We start from the raw sequence: 16829 nt of genomic DNA, 5'->3' as shown, positions 1-16829 counted from the left end.
TATCCCTGCCCCTAATCACCACTTCCGTACTCCATGTCACCCCTCTGTCCATCTTCTGTGTCCTCCCCTCAACTGCCTCTTCTCTCCTGTCCTCATCCCATTTAATTATTACTGTCTTCTTAATTCTTCCCCTCCTCACCTGGGCCCAATTAACCCTTCGCCTTCTCATCCTGCTTCATCTGGGTACAACACAATTGCTGCAGCTCTGCAACTTACTTTTAATTATTTCTTAACGCAGTTGTATTGAATGATTAAGAATAAATCACAAATGAATCAACAGAAGGTGTGAGACATTCCAAATCGGCAGGTGAGCAAAACAGTCAAGTGTCCTGGATATTTACCTGGTATTGTTTCTTTTTTTGGCTTTTGTTGAACCGATTCTGCACGGACAAAAGAAAAATATCTTGGTGAACAAAATCATCTGCTGTTATAATAATTTTTACAAGTTGCACATGTTGGGTTGATAGGACCAACACTCAGGGAGGTGGGTGCCAGGGACTGAGCGTGCTGAAAAATATCGAGGGAAGGGTGGGGTAGTGTAATGCCCACCATCTTCCCATCGCCATTTATCAAGCAGTGAGGATGGAGGTGGAAGACCCTTATGCCCAGAGGCCGTGCACTAATTAATTCACCGACTAACGGCTTTTCTGAACACAACAGACATTTCACAAGCAACAGGGTGGGGGCAGGGCTGGGTGGGGGGTTGGGGGGTGGGGGTGCGGCGGTGGGTGGACTGCAGTGATTGAAGAAGGCAACTCACCAGCATCTACTCAGGGGTAATTACACACGGGCAACAAATGCTGGTCTTTTCAGCAATGTTCACATCCAAAGGATGAATGAAAAAAGAATGGTGGTTTTGTGGTGGGGGAAGGGACCGAGTAAGAGATGCAGGTTTACAGCATCAGCAGCTTGTGGATCTGAAGTGATTATGGGACGAGGCACACCCAGAGCGATTGACCATGTATTAGCTGGGTGTTATATCAAGGAGCCCCAGCAATGTTGAAGTCAATTAATTAAGGGTAACTCTTCACTATTTGGAGTCAGATCTAGTACAAAGGAAGATGGTTGTGATGTTGCCGCCCAGTTATCCCACGATATTGCTGCAGGACTGCCTGAGGGCAGTGTCCTCACCCCAAACATCTATGGCTGTGTTATAGAGTTGAACTTCAGACAACCTTTCTTGGTGGAAACATTTAGCTTTATTTACAAGACAGTAGGAGCAACTACACGCATTCAGCAAACTCCATAACTAAAGTACTCCCTCCTGTATAGGTTCCCCGTACTGCTAACACATTGGTTTACACAGATCATGTGATCTGACATCACAGGATTTCTCTTAAAGCTACAGTCCATCATTTTCCAAAAATATCATTACCACATTCCTCCCCCTTAACTTTTCAGGACACTTTGTATTTACAAGGATATTTATCTCATAACATTACAATATTTACAAATATCATGAAATTACATGTTTAGTGTTTGAGGTGCTTTCCTGGTCCATGTGGAACGTTCCTGCTCCACGACTTCAGATTATTTTGTAGGAAACACTTTCTCTGGAACTTCATTACCATCAGGTACCTCATTGGACACTTGCAAATCAGTGTCTTCCACTCGACTAACTACATAAGGCATGTCTGTCCTTGGTTGAGCATCTTCAACAGGAACCAGTGGTTCAGTCATGATTACAGGCTGAACAATATCTTGCTGTGGTATCTCTTTTTCTGAAATGATCCATGTGCTTATGGATGATCCGGCCCTCCACTTCCACGTGGTATGACAATGGTCCTATCACTGAACTTACTTTACCTGGTAGCCACTTCGGTCCTCCACCGAAATTCTTTACGCATGCTGTTTCTCCAACAGCAAATTGTCTCTGACGACCATGTAAGTTATGCGTCGCTTTCTGGTTCCCTTGACTTTTCTCCTCCTTCTCCTCCAAATGGGGAATTATTAAGCCCAATGTTGTCCAAAGACGGCGCCTCATCAACAATTTTGCATTATCTTTCTATGTATCTTCCTTTTACCACAGAATTCAGTCTTGTTTTTCTTTTTGTCTTCACTGTCGGCCAGACTTCTCTCACATACAATCTCAACTTGTCTTAGTTTAGTAGCTGAGTCACCCAAAACTTCATGTTCTGCTCAGCTCTTGGAGAGTTCGAAGAGTTTTGCTTTCTAAACAATTTTTGCTTCATTTAGCTGCTTCTTCAGGTCTTCTGTTTCTTCCTTGTATCTGATAGTTTCCTCTTGTCAACTTGAACTTTGCTGCGTCTTCTCCGCCAACTGGCTTTTCAGTTTGTTCAGAGACATGTCAAATTCTTCCCGATTTTCTTTGTACTTTTCCAAAGGCACAAACTTTGACCTGAGGGAGTCCTATAGTGTGTGAAGGGTTTTCAACAGGTTTTCCTTTTCTTTGCGAAGGTTACTCACTTTGTCTTGAACTCTGTCATTCAGCAGGGTCTCCTTGAGTTTCTTCTGCTGTTGGTTCATTTCCTTGTTTAAGACAGACTTCATTTCTTCAGGTTGTTGAATCCATCCACAATCGTTTTTCATCCTGTTGAGGTCCTTGGACTCTCCAGGCTATTTCTGCAATACCTTGCCTTGTCCCTTTGTCAAGACAGGAACTCTTCCAGCTCCATTGGGGAATCTTACTCGCCAATCAAGGTTAATTTCCCTTAACCAACTTGGCACAAGAAGGCTTGGTCCTCTGCCTTTCAATACCATGACTGGTAAATATGTCGATTGGTTTTTATAATGAACAGTTGCCCTAGTGATACCTTTCACTTGGATTTCTTCTCCTGTGTACGTTTCCAACTTTGCAGATGTCTGTTCCAAATTTAATTCTTGATCACCCTTATTTCGATATCCGAAAGTGTGTTCTTCTATTAGACTGGTGGAAGCTCCCGTGGCTACTTCCATTTGTAATGGTTTACCGTTCACTTGCACTGTTACAAATATTGGCCCTGTCCTACTAGCTTTCATGTTGAATAACAAATACATATCTGAATGTGTTGCTTCAGGCTTTACTACACTACAGACTTCATTGGGCTTCGAGTGTTGTTTCGAGCCTTCTTTAAATTTTGGTTTGCACTTTCTCACTATGTGTCCACTTCTGTGACAAAAATAACATTTTTTTTTATATTGCCAATCGCTAGAAGAATGATTGTTTCTACATCGCTGAAAGTTATTTTTCGATTTAGTTACTAAGCTGCTTCCTCTCTTTTTCGGTTAGCGGGCTGTTTATTGCTTCACAGCAGAGTCCCAGCTTTTTGCGCCACTTTCAGCTGACTATTCCAATCCAATTTAGTGTACGGTGCTATTTTGTGCCAGTTAAATTGTCTGTGAATCCCTTACAGCGTTTCCATTGCCAGCGCTATTTCCAAAGCTTTATTAAAATTAAGATTCTCTTCAGTCACCAATCTTCGCTAACTAGTGTCTTCCTGCACGTCACATATTAAATGGTCTCTGAGCATGTCATTCAGGGTTTGCTGGGGGGCCTCTCTGGATGGTAAGGCCCCGTCTGACCCTGGTATTTAGCCAGCAGCAGTGTGATCAGGGCCGAGAGGGTGTCCATTAGTCCCTGGGTGGGAAGGCTGCCCAGAAGGTTTCCTGCCCGAGTCTTCATTGCTGGGTGGCGGGGCTGCAGTGGAAACTGTACCCCACATGATCACACACCATCCAACCCCACGGGTCTGAACCCTCCTGGGGAGTGGGGGCAGGGAGAGGTGGGGTGTTGTGGCCATTGATTTCTGTTCACTCTTTCTGATTCTCTGAAGCTTGTATTTCCTAGCAGCGAGAGCAACAGTCCTTTCTCCCTCCAGCTGAGTAAAACTCATCCCAAAGTTAATCTCCTTGGGATTAAAACAAAAAACGCCGGATTCTGGAAATCCAAACCAAAAATAAAAATAAAAATGCTTGGAAAATCTGAGCAGGTCTGGCAGCATCTTAGTTCTGTTGAAGAGTCATACGGACTCAAAACGTTAACTGTGTTCCTCTCCGCAGATGCTGCCAGGCCTGCCGAGTTTATCCAGGTATTTTTATTTTTATTTTTAATTTCATTGTGATTTGCTCCACTCTTCACCCACAGCACAAAGTCTGTAATTAAAAGTACGACTCTCCACCTGCCCCGACCACCCCATTCACCACCACACCCCTTCCCCGTGCCCCCTCCCAGTCAACAGGTAACCAGAAAATTGACATCTAGGAATCAAACATTCCCCATCCTCCCCATCAAGCAGGAGTTCCAAAGTCCTGGATAAAGAAAATTTTCCTCATCCCCAACTCCCCATTGAACAGGAAATTGGGCACTGGGAGTATGGGATACAATTTCGTACAGAAGAGAAAATCACAGAGCGAAACATCACTCCACACAATCCCCCTGAATTTTTTCTACAACTTCCATTTACCCACCGCATTCACCCTTGACGCCTGCTTTCCCTGCTTCTAATCACCACTTCCGTACTCCATGTCACCTCTCTGTCCATCTTCTCTGTCTTCCCCTTAACTCCCTCTTCTCTCATCTCCACATCCCATTTAATTATTTCTGTCTTCTTAGTTCTTCCCCTCCTCAACCGGGCTCAATTAACCCTTCGCCTTCTCATCCTGCTTCATCTGGGGACAACACAATCGCTGCAGCTCTGCAACTTACTTTTAATTATTTCTGAACGCAGTTGTATTGAATCATTAAGAATAAACCGCAAATGAACCAACAGAAGGTATGAGACATTCCAAATCGGCAGGTGAGCAAAACAGTCAAGTGTCCTGGATATTTACCTGGTCTCCCTTCTTCTTCTAGCAGTAGTTTAACCAATTCTGCACGGACAAAAGAAAAATACTTTGGTGAATAAAATCATCTGATGTTATAATAATTTTTACAAATTACACAAGTTGCTTTGATGTTACCAACACTCAGGGAGGTGGGTGCCAGAGACTGAGCGTGATGAAAAATATCGAGGGAAGGGTGGGGCAGTGTAATGCACACCATCTTCCCATCGCCATTCAGCCAGCAGTGAGGATGGAGGTGGAAGACCCTTCTGCCCAGAGGCCAAGTGCACTAATTAATTCACCGACTAAGGGCTTTTCTGAACACCACAGATATTTTACAAGCAACAGGGTGGGGGCGGGGCCGGGTGGGGTGGCGGGGGTGCGGCGGTGGGGGGACTGTGCGATTGAAGAAGGCAACTCACCAGCATATACTCAGGGGTAATTACGGATGGGCAACAAATGCTGGTCTTTTCAGCAATGTTCACATCCAAAAGATGAATGAAAAAAGAATGGTGGTTTTGTGGTGGGGGAAGGGACTGAGTAAGAGATGCAGGTTTACAGCATCTACAACTTGTGGATCTGAAGTGATTATGGGACGAGGCACACCCAGAGTGATTGACGAAGTATTAGCTGAGTGTGATATCAAGGAGCCCCAGCAATGTTGAAGTCAATTAATTAAGGAAAACTGTTCACTATTTGGAGTCAGATCTACTACAAAGGAAGATGGTTGTGATGTTGCAGCCCAGTTATCCCACGATATTGCTGGAGGACTGCCTGAGGGCAGTGTCCTCACCCCAACAATCTTCGGCTGTGTTACAGTTTTCAACTTCAGACAACCTTTCTTGTGGAAACATTTAGCTTTATTTACAAGACAGTAGAAGTAACTACACGTGTTCAGCAAACTCCATAATTTTAGTACTCCCTCTTGTACAGGTTCCCCGTGCTGCTAACACATTGGTTTACACAGATCATGTGATCTGACATCACAGGATTTCTCTTAAAGCTACAGTCCATCATTTTCCAAAACTATCATTACCACATTCCTCCCCCTTTAACTTTTCAGGACATTTTGTATTTACAAGGATATTTATCTCATGACATTACAATATTTACAAATATCATGAAATTACATGTTCAGTCTTTGAGGTGCTTTCCTGGTCCATGTGGAACGTTCCTGCTCCACAACTTCAGACTATTTTGTAGGAAACACCTTCTCTTGAACTTCATTACCATCAGGTACCTCTTTGGACACTTGCAAATCAGTGTCTTCCACTCGAATAGCTACATAAGGCATGTCTGTCCTTGGTTGAGCATCTTCAACAGGAACCAGTAGTTCAGTCATGATTACAGGCTGAACAATATCTCGCTGTGGTATCTCTTTTTCTGAAATGATCCATAAGCTTATGGATGATCCGGCCCTCCACTTCCACGTGGTATGACAATGGTCCGGTCACTGAACTTACTTTACCTTGGTAGCCACTTCAGTCCTCCACCGAAATTCTTTACACATGCTGTTTCTCCAACAGCAAATTGTCTCTGATGACCATGTAAGTTATGCGTAGCTTTCTGGTTCCCTTTTCTCCTCCTTCCCCTCCAAATGGGGAATTATTAAGCCCAATGTTGTCCAAAGACAGCGCCTCATCAACAATTCTGCATCGTCTTTCTATGTATCTTCTTTTTACCACAGAATTCAGTCTTGTTTTTCTTTTTGTCTTCACTGTCAGCCAGACTTCTCTCACACACATTCTCAACTTGCCTTAGTTTAGTAGCAGATTCACCCAAAACTTCATTTTCTGCTCAGCTCTTGGAGAGTTCGAAGAGTTTTGCTTTCTAAAGAATTTTTGCTTCATTCAGCTGCTTCTTCAGGACTTCTGTTTCTTCCTTGTATCTGATAGTTTCCTCTTGGAAACTTGAACATTGCTGCGACTTTTCCGCCAACTGGCTTTTCAGTTTGTTCAGAGACATGTCAAATTCTTCCTGATTTTCTTTGTGCTTTTCCAGAGGCACAAACTTTGACCTGAGGGGGTCCTATAGTGTGTGAAGGGTTTTCAACAGGTTTTCCTTTTCTTTGCAAAGGTTACTCACTTTGTCTTGAACTCTGTCATTCAGCAGGGTCTCCTTGAGTTTCTTCTGCTGTCCGTCCATGTCGTTGTTTAATAAGGTCTTCATTTCTTCAGGTTGTTGAATCCATACACAATTGTTTTTCATCCTGTTAAGGTCATTGGACTCTCCAGTCTCTTTCTGCAATACCTTGCCTTGTCCCTTTGTCAAGACAGGAACTCTTCCAGCTCCATTGTGGAATCTTACTCGCCAATCAAGGTTAATTTCCCTTAACCAACTTGGCACAAGAAGGCTTGGTCCTCTGCCTTTCAATACCATGACTGGTAAATATGTCGATTGGTTTTTATAATGAACAGTTGCCCTAGTGATACCTTTCACTTGGATTTCTTCTCCTGTGTACGTTTCCAACTTTGCAGATGTCTGTTCCAAATTTAATTCTTGATCACCCTTATTTCGATATCCGAAAGTGTGTTCCTCTATTAGACTGGTGGAAGCTCCCGTGGCTACTTCCATTTTTAATGGTTCACCATTCACTTACACCATTACAAATATTGGCCCTGTCCTCCAAGCTTTCATGTTGAATAACAAATACATATCGGAATGTGTTGCTTCAGGCTCTACTACACTACAGACTTCATTGGACTTCGTGTGTTGTTTCGAAGCTTCTTTAAATTTTGCTTTGCACTTTCTCACTATGTGTCCATTTCTGTGACAAAAATAACATTTTTTTTAATATTGCCAATCGCTAGAGGAATGATTTTTTCCATATCGCTGAAAGTTATTTTTCGATTTAGTTACTAAGCTGCTTCCTTTCTTTTTCGGGTAGCGGGGTCTGTTTACTGCTTCACAGCAGAGTCCCAGCTTTTAGCGCCACTTTCGGCTGACTATTCCAACCCAATTCAGTGTACAGTGCTATGTTGTGCCAGTTTAATTGTCTGTGAATACCTTACAGTGTTTCCATTGCCAGCGCTATTTCCAAAGCTTTATTAAAATTAAGATTCTCTTCAGTCACCAATCTTGGCTAAATAGTGTCTTCCTGCACGTCACATACTAAGCCGAATCTGAACATGTCATTCAGGGTTTGCTGGGGGGCCTCTCTGGATGGTAAGGCCCCATCTGCCCCTGGTATTTAACCAGCAGCAGTGGTATCTGGGCCGAGAGAGTGTCCATTAGCCCCTGGGTGGGAAGGCTGCCCAGAAAGTTTCCTGCCCTAGTCTTCATTGCTGGGGGCGGGGCTAGAGTGGGAACTATACCTCACTTGACCCACACCATCCAACCGCACGGATTTGAACCCTCCTGGGGAGTTGGGGCGGGGAGAGGTGGGGTGTTGTGGCCATTGATTTCTGTTCATTCTTTCTGATTCTCTGAAGCTTGTATTTCCCAGCAGGGAAAGCAACAGACCTTTCTACCTCCAGCTGAGTAAAACTCATCCCAAAGTTAATCTCCTTGGGATTTGCACCACTCTTCACCCACAGCACAAAGTCTGGACTTAAAAGTACCACACTCCACCTGCCCCCACCACCCCATTCACCACAACACCCCTTCCCCGTGCCCCCTCCCACCATACAGGCAACCAGAAAATTGACATCTATGAATAAAACATTCCCCATCCTCCCCATCAAGCAGGAGTTCCAAAGTCCTGGAATAAAGAAAATTTTCCTCATCCCCAACTCCACTTGAACAGTAAACGGGCACTGGGGATATGAGATACAATTTCTCACAGAAGAGAAAATTACAGAGCAAAACATCACTCCACTCAATCCACCTGAATTTTTCCTACAACTTCCATTTATCCACCACATTCCCCCTTGACACCTGCTTTCCCTGCTCCTAATCATCACTTCCGTACTCCATGTCACCTCTCTGTCCATCTTCTCTGTCCTCCCCTTTACTCCCTCTTCTCTCATCACCACATCCCATTTAATTATTTCTGTCTTCTTAATTCTTCCCCTCCTCACCCGGGCCCAATTATCCCTTCGCCATCTCATCCTGCTTCATCTGGGTACAACACAATCGCTGCAGCTCTGCAACTTACTTTTAATTATTTCTGAACGCAGTTGTATTGAATCATTAAGAAAAAACTGCAAATGAATCAACAGAAGGTATGAGACATTCCAAATCGGCAGGTGAGCAAAACAGTCAAGTGTCCTGGATATTTACCTGGTGTCGATTTTTCTTTTTGCTTGTGGTCAACCGATTCTGCACGGACAAAAGAAAAATGACTTGGTGAATAAAATCACCTGCTGTTATAATAATTTTAACAAATTACACATGTTGGGTTGATGGGACCAACACTCAGGGAGGTGAGTGCCAGGGACTGAGCATGCTGAAAAATATCGAGGGAAGGGTGGGATAGTGTAATGCCCACCATCTTCCCATCGCCATTTAGCTAGCAGTGAGGATGGAGGCGGAAGACCCTTCTGCCCAGAGGCCAAGTGCACTAATTAATTTGTCGAATAAGGGTTTTTGTGAACACCACAGACATTTTACAAGCAACAGGGTGGGGGCGGGGCAGGATGGGAGGTTGGGGGGGCGAGGGTGGGGGGACTGCAGCGATTGAAGAAGGCAACTCACCAACACCTACTCAGGGGTAATTATGGATGGGCAACAAATGCTGGTCTTTTCAGCAATGTTCACATCCAAAGGATGTGTGAAAAAAGAATGGTGGTTTTGTGGTGTGGGAAGGGACTGAGTAAGAGATGCAGGTTTACAGCATCTGCAGCTTGTGGATCTGAAGTGATAATGGGACGAGGCACACCCAAAGTGATTGACCAAGTATTAGCTGAGTGTGATATCAAGGAGCCCCAGCAATGTTGAAGTCAATGAAATTAAGGGAAAATCTTCACTATTTGGAGTCAGATCTAGTACAAAGGAAGATGGATGTGATGTTGCAGCCCAGTTATCCCACGATATTGCTGCATGACTGCCTGAGGGCAGCGTCCTCACCCCAACCATCTTCAGCTGTGTTACAGTTTTCAACTTAAGACAACCTTTCTTGTGGAAACATTTAGCTTTATTTACAAGACAGTAGGAGTAACTACACGCGTTCATCAAACTCCAGAACTAAAGTACTCCCTCCTGTACAGGTTCCCCGTGCTGCTAACACGTTGGTTTACACAGATCATGTGATCTGACATCACAGGATTTCTCTTAAAGCTACAGTCCATCATTTTCCAAAACTATCATTACCACATTGCTCCCACTTTAACTTTTCAGGACACTTTGTATTTACAAGGATATTTATCTCATGACATTACAATATTTACAAATATCATGAAATTACATGTTCAGTCTTTGAGGTGCTTTCCTGGTCCATGTGGAACGTTCCTGCTCCACGACTTCAGATTCTTTTGCAGGAAACACCTTCTCTGGAACTTCATTACCATCAGGTACCTCATTGGACACTTGCAAATCAGTGTCTTCCAATCGAATAACTACATAAGGCATGTCTGTCCTTGGTTGAGCATCTTTAGCAGGAACCATTGGTTCAGTCATGATTACAGGCTGAACAATATCTCGCTGTGGTATCTCCTTTTCAGAAATGATCCATGTGCTTATGGATGATCCGGCCCTCCACTTCCACGTGGTATGACAATGGTCCGGTCACTGAACTTACTTTATCTTGGTAGCCACTTCGGTCCTCCACCGAAATTCTTTACACATGCTGTTTCTCCAACAGCAAATTGTCTCTGATGACCATATAAGTTATGCGTCGCTTTCTGGTTCCCTTGACTTTTCTCCTCCTTCCCCTCCAAATGGGGAATTATTAAGCCCAATGTTGTCCAAAGACGGCGCCTCATCAACAATTCTGCATCATCTTTCTATGTATCTTCCTTTTACCACAGAATTCAGTCTTGTTTTTCTTTTTGTCTTCACTGTCGGCCAGACTTCTCTCACACACATTCTCAACTTGTCTTAGTTTAGTAGCTGAGTCACCCAAAACTTCATTTTCTGCTCAGCTCTTGGAGAGTTCGAAGAGTTTTGCTTTCTAAACAATTTTTGCTTCATTTAGCTGCTTCTTCAGGTCTTCTGTTTCTTCCTTGTATCTGATAGTTTCCTCTTGGAAACTTGAACATTGCTGCGACTTCTCTGCCAACTGGCTTTTCAGTTTGTTCAGAGACATGTCAAATTCTTCTTGATTTTCTTTGTGCTTTTCCAGAGGCACAAACTTTGACCTGAGGGGGTCCTATAGTGTGTGAAGGGTTTTCAACAGGTTTTCCTTTTCTTTGCAAAGGTTACTCACTTTGTCTTGAACTCTGTCATTCAGCAGGGTCTCCTTGAGTTTCTTCTGCTGTTGGTTCATTTCGTTGTTTAAGACAGTCTTCATTTCTTCAGGTTGTTGAATCCATACACAATCGTTTTTCCTCCTGTTGAGGTCCATGGACTCTCCAGGCTCTTTCTGCAATACCTTGCCCTGTTCCTTTGTCAAGACAGGAACTGTACCAGCTCCATTATGGAATCTTACTCGCCCATCAAGGTTAATTTCCCATAACCAATTTGGCACAAGAAGGCTTGGTCCTCTGACTTTCAATACCATCACTGGTAAATATGTCGATTCGTTTTTATAATGAACAGTTGCACTAGTGATACCTTTCACTTGGATTTCTTCTCCTGTGTACGTTTCCAACTTTACAGATGTTTGTTCCAAATTTAATTCTTGATCACCATTATTTCGATAACAGAAAGTGTGTTCTTCTATTAGACTGGTGGAAGCTCCCGTGGCTACTTCCATTTGTAATTGTTCACCATCCACTTGCACTGTTACAAATATTGGCCCTGTCCTCCTAGCTTTCATGTTGAATAACAAATACATATCTGAATGTGTTGCTTCAGGCTCTACTACACTACAGACTTCATTGGGCTTCGTGTGTTGTTTCGAGGCTTCTTTAAATTTTGGTTTGCACATTCTCACTATGTGTCCACTTCTGTGACAAAAATAACATTTTTTTTTTATATTGCCAATCGCTAGAAGAATGATTGTTTCTACATCGCTGAAAGTTATTTTTCGATTTAGTTACTAAGCTGCTTCCTCTCTTTTTCGGTTAGCGGGGGCTGTTTACTGCTTCACGGCAGAGTCCCAGCTTTTTGCGCCACTTTCGGCTGACTATTCCAACCCAATTTAGTGTACCGTGTTATTTTGTGCCAGTTAAATTGTCTGTGAATGCCTTACAGTGTTTCCATCGCCAGCGCTATTTACAAAGCTTTATTAAAATTAAGATTCTCTTCAGCCGCCAATCTTCGCTAACTAGTGTCTTCCTGCACGTCACATACTAAACGGTCTCTGAGCATGTCATTCGGGGTTTGCTGGGGGACCTCTCTGGATGGTGAGGCCCCGTCTGCCCCTGGTATTTAACCAGCAGCAGTGGGATCAGGGCCCAGAGGAGGTCCATTAGCCCCTGGGTGGGAAGGCTGCCCAGAAGGTTTCCTGCCCTAGTCTTCATTGCTGGGTGGCGGGGGTGCAGTGGGATCTGTACCCCACATGATCACACACCATCCAACACCACAGGTCTGAACTCTCCTGGGGAGTGGGGTCTGGGAGAGTTGGGGTGTTGTGGCCATTGATTACTGTTCACTTTTTCTGATTCTCTGAAGCTTGTATTTCCCAGCAGGGAAAGCAACAGTCCTTTCTCCCTCCAGCTGAGTAAAACTCATCCCAAAGTTAATCTCCTTGGGATTTGCACCACTCTTCGCCCACAGCACAAAATCTGGACTTAAAAAACCACTCTAAACCTGCCCCCACAACCCCATTCACCACCACACCCCTTCCCCAATCCCCCTCCCACCCTACAGGTATCCAGAAAATTGACATCTAGGAATCAAACATTCCCCATCCTCCCCATCAAGCAGGAGTTCCAACGTCCTGGCATAGAGAAAATTTCCTCATCCCCAACTTCCCATTGAACAGGAAATCGGGCATTGGGGATATGAGAGACAATTTCTCACAGAAGAGAAAATCACAGAGCGAAACATCACTCCACTCAATCCCCCTGAATTTTTTCTAAACTTCCATTTATCCACAGCATTCCCCCTTGACGCCTGCTTTCCCTGCTCCTAATCACCACTTCCGTACTCCATGTCACCTCTCTGTCCATCTTCTGTGTCCTCCCCTTAACTCCCTCTTCTCTCATCTCCACATCCCATTTAATTATTTCTGTCTTCTTAATTCTTCCCCTCCTCACCCGGGCCCAATTATCCATTCACCTTCTCCTGCTTCAGCTGGGGACAGCACAATCGCTGCAGCTCTGCAACTTACTTTTAATTATTTCTGAACGCAGTTGTATTGAATCATTAAGAATAAACTGCAAATGAATCAACAGAAGGTATGAGACATTCCATATCGGCAGGTGAGCAAAACAGTCAAGTGTTCTGGATATTTACCTGGTCTCGCATTTTCTTTTGGCTTGTGGTCAACCGATTCTGCACGGACAAAAGACAAATAACTTGGTGAATAAAATCACCTGCTGTTATAATAATTTTTACAAATTGCACATGTTGGGTTGATGGGACCAACACTCAGGGAGGTGGGTGCCAGGGACTGAGTGTTCTGAAAAATATCGGGGGAAGGGTGGGATAGTGTAATACCCATCATCTTCCCATCGCCATTTAGCCAGCAGTAAGGATGGAGGTGGAAGACCCTTCTGCCCAGAGGCCAAGTGCACTACTTAATTCACCAACTAAGGGCTTTTCTGAACACCAGACATTTTACAAGCAACAGGGTGGGGGCGAGGCTGGGTGGGGGGGTGGGGGGGGGGCTGGCGGTGTGTGGACTGCAGTGATTGAAGAAGGCAACTCACCAGCACCTACTCAGGGGTAATTATGGATGGGAACAAATGTTGTTCTTTTCAGCAATGTTCACATCCAAAGGATGAATGAAAAAAGAATGGTGGTTTTGTGGTGGGGGAAGGGACTGGTTAAGAGATGCAGGTTTACAGCATCTGCAACTTGTGGATCTGAAGTGATTATGGGACGAGGCACACCCAGAGTGATTGACCCAGTATTAGCTGAGTGTGATATCAAGGAGCCCCAGCAATGTTGAAGTCAATGAAATTAAGGAAAACTCTTCACTATTTGGAGTCACATCTAGTACAAAGGAAGATGGTTGTGATGTTGCAGCCCAGTCATCCCACGATATTGCTGCAGGACTGCCTGAGGGCAGTGTCCTCACCCCAACCATCTTTGGCTGTGTTATAGAGTGGAACTTCAGACAACCTTTTTTGGTGGAAACATTTAGCTTTATTTACAAGACAGTAGGAGCAATTACACGCGTTCAGCAAACTCCGTAACTTAAGTTCTGTCTTCTGTCTCGGTTCCCCGTACTGCTAACACTTTGGTTTACACAGATCATGTGATCTGACATCACAGGATTAATCTTAAAGGTACAGTCCAACATGTTCCAAAACTATCTTTACCACATTCCTCCCACTTTAACTTTTCAGGACATTTTGTATTTACAAGGATATTTATCTCATGACATTACAATATTTACAAATATCATGAAATTACATGTTCAGTCTTTGAGGTGCTTTCCTGGTCCATGTGGAACGTTCCTGCTCCATGACTTCAGATTCTTTTGTAGGAAACACCTTCTCTGGAAACTCATTACCATCAGGTACCTCATTGGACACTTGCAAATCAGTGTCTTCCAATCGAATTCTACATAAGGCATGTCTGTCCTTGGTTGAGCATCTTCAAGAGGAACCAGTGGTTCAGTCATGATCACAGGCTGAACAATATCTCGCTGTGGTATCTCTTTTTCTGAAATGATCCATATGCTTATGGATGATCCAGCCCTCCACTTCCACGTGGTATGACAATGGTCCTATCACTGAACTTACTTTACCTGGTAGCCACTTCGGTCCTCCACCGAAATTCTTTACACATACTGTTTCTCCAACAGCAAATTGTCTCTGACGACCATGTAAGTTATGCGTCGCTTCCTGGTTCCCTTGACTTTTCTCCTCCTACCCCTACAAATGGGGAATTATTAAGCCCAGTGTTGTCCAAATACGGCGCCTCATCAACAATTCTGCATCATCTTTCTATGGATCTTCCTTTTACCACAGAATTCTGTCTTGTTTTTCTTTTTGTCTTCACTGTCGGCCAGACTTCTTTCACATACAATCTCAACTTGTCTTAGTTTAGTAGCTGAGTCACCCAAAGCTTCATTTTCTGCTTAGCTTTTGGAGAGTTCGAATAGTTTTGCCTTCTAAACAATTTTTGCTTCATTTAGCTGCTTCTTCAGGTCTTCTGTTTCTTCCTTGTATCTGATAGTTTCCTCTTGGAAACTTGAACATTGCTGCGTCTTCTCCGCCAACTGGCTTTTCAGTTTGTTCAGAGACATGTCAAATGCTTCCCGATTTTCTTTGTACATTTCCAGAGGCACAAACTTTGACCTGAGGGAGTCCTATAGTGAGTGAAGGGTTTTCAACAGGTTTTCCTTTTCTTTGCGAAGGTTACTCACTTTGTCTTGAACTCTGTCATTAAGCAGGGTCTCCTTGAGTTTCTTCTGCTGTTTGTCCATGTCATTGTTTAAGGCAGTCTTCATTTCTTCAGGTTGTTGAATCGATACACAATCGTTTTTCCTCCTGTTGCTGTCCTTGGACTCTCCAGGCTCTTTCTGCAATACCTTGCCTTGTCCCTTTGTCAAGAAAGGAACTCTTCCAGCTCCATTGTGGAATCCTATTCGCCAATCAAGGTTAATGTCCCTTAACCACCTTGGCAAAAGAAGGCTTGGTCCTCTGCCTTTCAATAACATCACTGGTAAATTTGTCGATTGGTTTTTATAATGAACAGTTGCCCTAGTGATACCTTTCACTTGGATTTCTTCTCCTGTGTACGTTTCCAACTTTGCAGATGTCTGTTCCAAACTTAATTCTTGATCACCCTTATTTCGATAACCGAAAGTGTGTTCTTCTATTAGACTGGTGGATACCTCCATGGCTACTTCCATTTGTAATGGTTTACCGTACACTTGCACTGTTACAAATATTGGCCCTGTCCTCCTAGCTTTCATGTTGAATAACAAATACATATCTGAATGTGTTGCTTCAGGCTCTACTACACTACAGACTTCATTGGGCTTCGAGTGTTGTTTCGAGGCTTCTTTAAATTTTGCTTTGCACATTCTCACTACGTGTCCACTTCTGTGACAAAAATAACATTTTTTTTTTATATTGCGAATCGCTAGAAGAATGATTGTTTCCACATCGCTGAAAGTTATTTTTCGACTTAGTTACTAAGCTGCTTCCTCTCTTTTTCGGTTAGCGGGGGCTGTTTACTGCTTCACGGCAGAGTCCCAGCTTTTTGCGCCACTTTCGGCTGACTAGTCCAACCCAATTTAGTGTACGGTGCTATTTTGTGCCAGTTAAATTGTCTGTGAATCCCTTACAGTGTTTCCATCGCCAGTGCTATTTCCAAAGCTTTATTAAAATTAAGATTCTCTTCAGTCACTAATCTTCGCTAAATAGTGTCTTCCTGCACGTCACATACTAAACGGTCTCTGAGCATGTCATTCGGGGTTTGCTGGGGGAACTCTCTGGATGGTGAGGCCCCGTCTGCCCCTGGTATTTAACCAGCAGCAGTGGGATCAGGGCCGAGAGGGTGTCCATTAGCCCCTGGGTGGGAAGGCTGCCCAGAAGATTTCCTGCCCTAGTCTTCATTGCTGGGCGGCGGGGCTGCAGTGGGAACTGTACCCCACATGATCACACACCATCCAACCCCACAGGTCTGAACCCTCCTGGGGAGTGGGGGCTGGGCGAAGTGGGGTGTTGTGGCCATTGATTTCTGTTCACTCTTTCTGATTCTCTGAAGCTTGTGTTTCCCAGCAGGGAGAACAACAGTCCTTTCTCCCTCCAGCTGAGTAAAACTCATACCAAAGTTAATCTGCTTGGGATTTGCACCACTCTTCACCCGCAGCACAAAGTCTGGACTTAAAAGTACCACTCTCCACCTGCCTCCACCATATCATTCACCTCCACACCCCTGCCCTGTGCCCCCTCCCACCTTAC

At 44.0% G+C, this 16829-nt stretch overlaps 1 protein-coding gene across 1 annotated transcript in view; it reads right to left on the bottom strand.

Annotated features, from left to right (window-relative positions):
- Window positions 1-273: 273 nt before the first annotated feature.
- The window catches only part of LOC144683223 (uncharacterized), a 103677-nt gene continuing 87121 nt past the window's right edge, over window positions 274-16829 (bottom strand). The window contains exons 22-25 of the mRNA XM_078546180.1: window positions 13201-13239; window positions 8983-9021; window positions 4771-4809; window positions 274-380 (exon numbers count right to left, since the gene is read on the bottom strand). Coding sequence (XP_078402306.1) covers window positions 274-380; window positions 4771-4809; window positions 8983-9021; window positions 13201-13239 — 224 coding nt within the window. The remainder of the gene's footprint in view (window positions 381-4770; window positions 4810-8982; window positions 9022-13200; window positions 13240-16829) is intronic.

This window comes from Cetorhinus maximus, chromosome 8 (assembly GCF_964194155.1).
Source record: "Cetorhinus maximus chromosome 8, sCetMax3.hap1.1, whole genome shotgun sequence".
In the NCBI taxonomy this organism is placed as follows: domain Eukaryota; kingdom Metazoa; phylum Chordata; class Chondrichthyes; order Lamniformes; family Cetorhinidae; genus Cetorhinus; species Cetorhinus maximus.
Note: the sequence above shows the minus strand (reverse complement) of the source record. Positions and strands in the feature narration are given on the sequence as shown.